This window comes from Lathyrus oleraceus, chromosome 1 (genome assembly GCF_024323335.1).
Source record: "Lathyrus oleraceus cultivar Zhongwan6 chromosome 1, CAAS_Psat_ZW6_1.0, whole genome shotgun sequence".
Taxonomy (NCBI): domain Eukaryota; kingdom Viridiplantae; phylum Streptophyta; class Magnoliopsida; order Fabales; family Fabaceae; genus Lathyrus; species Lathyrus oleraceus.
The window spans coordinates 131,088,387-131,097,230 of record NC_066579.1 but is presented as its reverse complement, the minus strand read 5'-3'; the positions used below and the strand labels follow the sequence as shown (position 1 = coordinate 131,097,230).

General features: G+C 39.1%; 1 protein-coding gene across 1 annotated transcript; it reads right to left on the bottom strand.

The window, feature by feature from the left end:
• Nucleotides 1-242: 242 nt before the first annotated feature.
• On the bottom strand, nt 243-3,791 carry LOC127095564 (uncharacterized). Its single transcript, XM_051034241.1, has 4 exons — nt 3,036-3,791; nt 1,941-2,760; nt 1,170-1,730; nt 243-787 (listed from the first exon to the last, which is right to left on the bottom strand). The coding sequence occupies exons 1-4, from the start codon at nt 3,789-3,791 to the stop codon at nt 243-245; spliced, it is 2,682 nt and encodes an 893-aa protein (XP_050890198.1).
• Nucleotides 3,792-8,844: the final 5,053 nt, after the last annotated feature.

Genomic DNA, 8,844 nt, shown 5'->3' with positions numbered 1-8,844 from the left:
AAGGCTACTGCTATGTATGAAGATATTGCACGCCTCAGAGGGGTTCAAGCTGTTGTTCAGTACAAGATTGGCTTGGCGAAGATAAAGTATGACCGGATGAAGGCCACTATCCCTTTCTGATTTCCACTTGTATTTGTTCTATTCGACTCTTGTTTGTTTGTAATTTGATTAAGACAAAGCCATCTTGGCAAAATTTGAAGTTAAATATATTCACCATCTTGGCCATGATAGTTCTTTGCTTACTACGTTGTTATGATTTTAACTTCATGCATAAATGGTTTATACTTTTTTAAGTATTTCCCATTTACTTTTAGGATTCTTCGATCCTCTGCTAGTTCTTCTATTTCGTATGCATTATTTGAAAATGCTTTTAAAATTCGAAAAAGTCCTTCCCAATGTGGAGACCATTTTCCTAATGTTTTTTTCTTTCGATCCATAGGTAATATAACTTTCCAAACTAAATCATTCATAATGAAAGTTTTACCTTTGACCCTCTTATTGTATGCTCTTGCTACCCTCTCCTTCTGTCTTCTTAATACTTCTAATGCATGTAATCTTTCTTCGTCCAAATCAACCAGTTCATTCATCATCATTTCCCAATATAGGTCAGAAGGAATTTCTCCTTTTCTTTGGATTCTCACTGATTGCAAGTAGATTTCGACAGGTAATACTGCATCATGTCCAAATGCAAGTTGGAAAGGTGTAGTGTTAGTAGCTTCTTTAAGGGAGGTTCGGCAAGCCCAAAGTGCTTGATCTAAAGTTTTGTGCCAATTTTTTGGCTTCTTCCCTACATGCTTTTTGATTAAACCAATTATTACTTTATTGGCTGCTTCGACTTGCCCATTGGCTTGAGCATAATAGGGTGTGGATGTTAATAATTTGAAACCCATTTCCTTTGCAAATTCTTGCATCTTTTGACCAGTAAAAACTGATCCTTGATCTGTTGTTATACTTTCTGGGATTCCAAATCTATATAATATTTTCCTTTGAATGAATTCGATGACAGTTTCTTGATCCACATTTACTAAAGGTACTGCTTCGACCCATTTAGTGAAATAGTCAATTCCTACAAGGATGTACTTTTGACCTTTGAATGAAGTAGGTCGAATTTCCCCAATTAGAATGCCCAACCTCTGAAAGGCCAAGGCTTGATATTGCATGAAGCTCACTTGCAGGAGCATGTTGAATTCCTGCATGTACTTGACATTCTTGGCAACCCTTAGCAAACTCTATGCAATCTTTTAACATGGCGGGCCAATACATTCCATATCTGAAAAGAAACCATTTCATCTTATCGCCTGCCTGGTGTGCTCCACAGGCTCCACTATGTACACTAGATAATGCTAAGTACGCCTCTTTTTCTCCTAAACATTTCAACAGGATCCCTTCAGGGGTTTTCTTGAATATTTCATTCCCCATCAAAACATAAGATAAAGCCCTGTACTTGGTTTTTCTTCCTGTGTCTATTGAAGGGTCCTTGAGATAATTAATAATTGGATTCCTCCAATCTGTATCCATTGAGGTATCAATGGCCAGTACTTCAAACTCTTCTTTGTTAGCATATCCTAACTGAGTGCTTTCCAAATCTGCCGGAGACAATCTGGCAGCCATTGCTTTTCCTCTTACTTCGACAAGTTCCTCCAGCTTATCTTTTGAAATTCTATTCCCTGAAGCTATTTGTGCTAAGTCATTAGCTTCTTGGTTTTTTATTCTAGGGACATGTTTTATGTCTATATATTCAAATTTTTTGAGCAACCTATTTGCAATGACGAAGTACATAATCAAATTTTCTTTTATACATTTGTACTCTTTCTTTAGTTGCTTAATTACTAATTCTGAGTCTCCTTTAATTTCGACCCTAGTTGCCCCCAATTCCAAGAAAGCCTCAAGTCCTGCAATAAGGGCTTCATATTCTGCTTCATTGTTAGAACAAAGGGGACCTTCGCTTCTATATTTGAGTTTCGTTGGAATTCCAGCAGGAGAAATTATCATGATCCCAACTCCACTTCCATCCTTATGGGTGGAACCGTCGAAGAATAATCTCCAAGGTTTTAACTCAACTTGAAGTTGAGGACTTTCGACCACTGCATGGTCTACAATAAAGTCTGATACTATTTGTCCCTTCATTGCCCTTAAAGGCATAAAGGCTAAAGAGTATTCAATGAGGGCTAATGCCCATTTGCCAATTCGACTGTGCATTATTGGCTTTGATAACATATACTTAATGACATCAACGTGTGAAGAGACGTACAAATCAATAGGTTTTATATAATACTTGAGTTTAGTACAAGAGAAATGCAAAAAAAGACACAACTTTTCTATTGAAGTGTATCTAGTTTCTTCGTCATTTAAAACCCTACTAAGATAATAAATGTCTCTTTCGACGCCATCTTCATTCTCTTGTGCCAACATGCTACCTATAGTAGTGTCGGAAGCTGATATATACAGTCTCATAGGCTTCTTTCCACATGGTGGTGCCAAGATAGGAGGATTCGTCAGATAATGCTTGATCTTATCGAATGCCTTTTGATGTTCATCATTCCATTCGAACTTCCCTTGTTTCAGGCGTAGGAGGGGAGAGAAGGCTTGAGTTCGACCACTTAAATTTGAGATTAATCTTCTCAGGAAGTTTATCTTTCCTAATAATGATTGCAATTCTTTCTTAGTTGATGGTGCTTTTGTCTCCATAATAGCCTTCGTCTTATTCTGATTGATTTTTATCCCCTTTTTATGGACCACAAAGCCCAGAAAATCTCCAGCCTGCACAAAGAATGCGCATTTAAGAGGATTCATCTTTAAGCCATGTTTTCTCATTCTTTCGAATGATTGGCTGAGATGGGTTAGATGATTTTCGTCTGATATAGATTTTATCACAATATCATCTATATAAACCTGCATGAGTGTCTCTATATAATCATGGAATATAGAATTCATTGCTCGCTGGTATGTTGCCCTAGATTTTTTAAACCAAAGGGAATAACTATCCACTCATAAGTGCCTATTGCCCCTGGACATCGAAAGGTTGTTTTGGAAACATCCTCTTCAGCAATGAAAATCTGGTTATAGCCAGAATATCCATCAAGCATGCTAAGGTATTCATGGCCTGCAACTGAGTCAACTAGCATCTCTGCCACATGCATTGGATGCTCATCTTTAAGAGTTGCTGCATTTAGATCACGAAAATCTATACATACTCTTAAAGGGCCATTTTTCTTAATCACATGAACTATATTTGCAATCCATTCGACATACCTTGTGGTCCTGATGAAATTGCATCGAAGAAGTCTTTCAACCTCTTTTTTGATCTTTGAGAGGATCTCTGGTGCGAATCTCCTTGGAGTCTGCTTGATGGGCTTCTTGCCATCCTTGATAGGCAGTTTCAATTCGACCAGTTCCCTCTTCAAACCAGGCATCTCGTCGTAGTCCTTAGAAAAGCAGTCTTTGTTTTCTCTTAGCAGTCCAATTACTCTTACTTTCAACTTGGGGTCCAATTTAGTGCTGATGTAGGTGATTCTCTTTGTGCTCCCATCTCCAAGATCAATTTCTTCAAGGGGATCTTGCACTAACATCTTCGCACTCGACGTCACTGGATCTTTTTCGGATCCCAGAGGCTCTTCGTCATAGATGGCATCTAACCTCTGTTTTGTTAGCTCCATAGGAACCTGTTCGTAAGGGGTTTTTGGTTTAAAGTACTCCCCAGGTCCTGTATTATAAATTTCACCATATGTGGCTTTGTCAGCCATGTTAGTTATCTCGGCTTCGAGAGCCATTTTTCTTTTGTTCTCAGCCATGTAGGCCGAAATCTTTTCGAAAAAAGAAGACTCAGGCATAATCCAGGTCTTCATCCCAGCCTGTTGGCAGTATTTCAGATGATTCCTCTTCTTCTGGGTCCCCCATAATTTCCCTATCCCACTGAAAGCCATTGGGATGTAGAGTCAAGAAATACAAAGCATTTTTATTTGGGGAGTAGTTGTCTTCAGCTGGGTGGCATGGTCCTATATGAGCCAAGTTCCTGTCGAAGTTCTTCTTATCTACATGGTTCACTTCTGCCATGAAGTAACTTTGGTCACCCTTTGATGCATGGTCGAAGGAACTGCCCCTATTCCATGGATCCATTCCCTTCCTAGCAGCAAGTTGTAATTCGCCTTCGCAGGTATCACCATGAACATTGTTGGTCTTGTAATTGATCCAACAGTCAAATCTACTTGTATGACACCCAAAGTTTGTCCTATCTTACCCTCATAGTTCGACAATACCATATTGTGAGGTTTAACATCAGTGTCGAGCATACCTATCTTTTTAAACATGAATTGAGGCATCAGATTGACCGTTGCTCCTCCGTCCACCAGAACTTTGTTCACCCCCACATATTCAACTTTAACTCTAATGTATAGGGGCTTGAGATGGTTCTGCATCCCTTGGTGAGGCCTTTCAAAAAGAGCATTCTGCTCTTCGACAGCGCCGTTGTTGAGAACATAGTAACACACAAGTTTATGCTTCGCCATCTCCACAACATCCGCTTCCTCATTATCTTCAATCTCTGTCTCCTGATTATATTCGTATGGCAGAACTGAGACCATATTGCAATTCATATTAACAGATGACACTCTGTCGGACTCAAAGTCGTCAGTGAGCATTTCTTCCTCTCTTATTTGTTCCTCCTGACCTTTCTGATATTTGTTTTCATCTGGAAACAACTTCCTTCCTACAGGTGGTTTGGTCGAATTTGTAACATTTAAGGAACCTTGACGTTGCTGGATTCTCTAATCTTTCTTGAAGTCATCTCTCTTTCAGCCTTCCTCAACCTCTGATGTCTTCTCCACTGGGACCTTGACATGGGATTCTTTCCTTTGTAGTTCTCCAGTCTGATAGCCTCTCTCTTAGATGCATGGAACTGTTTTCTATAAGTCCAAGAGGTTCTTCCTCCATCCTCAAAACGTTTCCACTTTCCTTTCTTCGACCCCGCCTGAGTCCATTTGTCCTCAGGGACTTCTGCCGGAAGTTTAAACATGACTCTTTTCGCCCTTGGGTGAAGGCTGTCTTGCCTCCTAGGAACTCCCCTCTCGTCGAATATGTACATATTCGGGTTACCTCCATGTCCATCCCAACCTTTGTTAGATGGAATTCTCTCGAACGCTTCAGTTTAATTCTCTGTTGTAAGCTGCCCCACATCTGGGACACAACAAGCATTCTATTTCGTACTTGTAGCAACGCACAATAAAACCAAGATGGCTCTCTCCAGGCTTGGGATACACCTCTAGTAGTTAGCTTTTCTTTCTCCTATTTCTCTAAGTCTTAGTTCGTTGCCATCTTTCATAATCCTCAGCCAACCTTCGACATATCCTGATGCTACACCTTGGGCATAGCAACATGTCAGAATTTCTTTTGTGACACCTCTAAAGGTATTCACGTAGGCTCTCATTGGCTTTGGGATAGCCAAACTGCATTCCCTCTTGCTCTATCTTCATACACCTATCCACTTCCTCCATTTCTGGGGGGGGGGGGGGTTGGTTCAGATCCACCATGTTGACACCTAGATTGGCGCCATCAGCGATTGAAATTTCCTCAAATTTCTTCCTTAGGCCCTCAGTAGCCTCAGTTTCCTTCCCATTAAGACCTTCAGTGGCCTTTGGTTCGACACTAGCAACCTGTTCACCTTCGACAGAAATTCCAAAGGGAACATCATTATTTAGGCCATCAGTAGCCTGCTTTCCAACTAGCACATATCCTTCGGTTCCTGTTTCCTTCACAGCCTCCACTTCCGCCATGTCAATCATGTTGATTTCGACAGGTTCAGCATAATTTGTGTCAGCAATGTTGAGGGGGTCAGGGTCAACCTCCATCTGGTTTTTCCCATTGTCAGCGAACTTGAGGCGACCATCCTTAATTGCATTCTGAATAAGATCCCTGTAAACCACGTGAAGGCATTCTTCGTCAGAGAGCTAGGAAAATATTTCCTTCTTAGGTTCTCACTGTTCGCCAAATCCCCTGCCTCAGTCATGTATCTGGCTATGTGTCCTATAGTGGATTCACTAGTGTCTCCTGAGAATTTGGTAAACTTAGGGATTTTACAACCCCTTGGTAACTCAGTTTGTAGGACGTATCCTGATAAAGGAGAGGTATAATTTGGCAATCGAAGTCCTGTATTCAGACCATTCTGGGCCATGATTCTCTCTATCATAGTAGCTAAGTCATTTTCCATCATGTTTTCTCGCCTAACCCTATGAATTACTTCATTTGCATCCTGGTCTCTATTAACCATTATTACTCTCCTAGGTTGTTCTTCAGGGACTTCTTGTCGAATTGGCTGTTGTTCTAATCTTTCCCCCATGACCCTTTCGTCAGGCGCTTGTCTAGGTGGTCGAACCTGATTTATAGTTGGTTCTTCTTCCTGGATTATAACTTCGTTTGGTCTGCGTCGAACAGAGGACTGAGGGGTGCCTAGGAAATCTGCTATGCGTCCCATCTATGCTGACAGTTGTTGGTATGTTTGGGCATTCTCATTGTTAGTCCTATTTACATTCTGTATTAGGGGAGAAAAAATGGTATTCATTTCTTTGGTAAGAACTCCTACCATATCATGGTTACTAGAATCCATTTGTTTTCTTAAGGTTGCCTGGTTATTCGTTGTAAGGGTAGGTAATAGGGTGGATACTCCTTGTGATTGGGTATTTCGACCTACATGGTTCATGCCAGAACCAGAATTTTGAATTGGCGAAATAACCGTATTATGGGGTTGAGTATATATGGAAGTATTATTTTGAAGTCCTACCATGGCAGTAGATGGCATTCCATATGGGTATTCTCTCAAAGGCCTAAAATTCTCAAACCCCAGTGGTCTAGGGGTTGAATTTGCAGAAATGTCTGCTACGCTTGACATAATAGGCATTGTTGTCGAATTATTTAAGGCTATGGATCCAGATGTTGGTATGGCCTGTGTACTAGGGATCTCAGTGGATGCATCAATTGAGCTTGTTCCGATTGTGCCTGTTCCCTGGGGAGGAAATTGTTCCCCTTGACTGGTTGTATTAACCATCTTTTTTGTGTTTTTTCTTTTGGTTATAGGTTGTGAATTGTTGGCTATCTTACCACTTATAAGGTTCATACAACACTATGATTTTTTAACTCAAAAGAATAACAACAATTTTGTATTGTAAAAGTAAAGCAAACTATTATAATTAACAGTTCTTTTGACACGGTCCCACTGGGCGTGCTAATTTGTTTACTAGTAATTTCTGACAAACAACCGCTAGTCCTCCAATATTATGAATCTTGGTAACTTACAGGATCGACTAAATTGATCCTAGGACATGTGTCTCAAGAACTAGTGTTATGGTGATTTGACTCATGATTAAGTTTGTTTCTGGTTTATGAATGGTAAAAGGTGTTTCGACAATAAACTCTAAATGAAATTTACGACTTTAAAGACAAAGGATAAATGGTAGTAATTCTGTAAAAAGGCTTTTTTAAGATCACAAAAGGTAATTGGAAAAAGTAAAGATAAATAACTTGAAGTAAAAGGTTTTAAGTTTGAAAAGATGCTGGAAATAAAGGTTTGACGAAATGTAAATGTAAAGTAAAAGAAATGGCGAAAGGTTTTGAAGATAAAGGCAATTCGACAGAAGAAAAGACAGTAAATGGTTTAACTTAAGTAATTTGCATTAAACAAATAACATGAAATGTAATCATGGTGTTCTTCATACATACATTTTCAACAAAGACTCGTTTCTCTCGCTCCGGTACTTTGAGTATTTTTAGTGAATTTTGTATATCAATTTGAACACACTAAATCTAAAAACTAAGAGTCCTATTTATAACAATTCGACCCTAACGGTCTCTACACAGATGGTTGCCACGTTCGACATTTTCAAACGCTGTGTGTCTCAGATGCTTCCACGCGTTTGCCTGATGAAACCACTTCATTTGAATTTCACACCTTTCCCGCTCGAAGCTTTGAACCTGCCAAACGCCTATGTCGAAAAGAACTTGTGGAGACCCAAAAAATCTTCTAAGTCTCAAGCTTCGACAAAAAGGTCCTTTCTCCCAAGAAAAGGATTTAATAAATAGTTCGACAAAGCCATTTTTCATTATTCTCCAAAACATAATATTTTCAAAGAACTTCACCTAATTGTCGAAATCTCCAGCTAACACGATGATGACATTGTTTCAGATGTCGAGGTAGAAGGTGATAGGGAAGTTTTAGACTGTTGGTGGTATCCTAGAGGTGGGTATGTGATAAATTATATTGTTGCAGAATTTAGAGTAAGAAAATATTTTTTTTTGAAATACTCTAATTTTATTGAATACACCACACACTCATTACATACAACTTAGTATTACAACGCCTTTATATAAGTTTGAAGGAAATTGACAGAAAAACAATAAATTGGTAATTAAGATGAAGACTTTTTGGTTCACTCAATCTTAATGATACAACTCTACCATAAATCTAAATAAAAACAATAATTATAATGTGATGATTACAACTCTCTCATAATACTTATTAAAGATAATGGTGGTTACAACACATTAATTTTAACATTCCCCCTTAATATGTTGCTCTTTAACTCCCATTGCTTCTCTAAGTTGCTGAAATATTTCTCTTGGTAGTGCTTTTGTAAAAATGTCTGCAAGTTGCTCTTGTGAACTGCAGAAAGCTAACTGCACATCTACTTCTTCAATCACACTTCAAATGAAGTGATGCTTTATGTTAATGTGTCTGGTCCGGCTATGAAAAACAGGATTCTTTGCCATGACAATAGCTGATTTGTTGTCATAATGAAGTTGTAGACTTCCGTCTTGCTTCTCTCCAATATCTTCTAATATTCTTCTCAACCAAACTGA

Bases quoted from the DNA above. Each gene is read 5' to 3' on its own strand.
- LOC127095564 (XM_051034241.1), bottom strand. From the start codon at position 3,791: ATGGCTGAGAACAAAAGAAAAATGGCTCTCGAAGCCGAGATAACTAAC. The intron at 1,731-1,940 runs GTCCCCTTTGTT...TTGAATATATAG, and splicing joins ACTCAAATATAGAAGCGAAG to ACATAAAACATGTCCCTAGA. The intron at 788-1,169 runs GTGAGCTTCATG...AAAAGCATGTAG, and splicing joins AATTCAACATGCTCCTGCAA to GGAAGAAGCCAAAAAATTGG.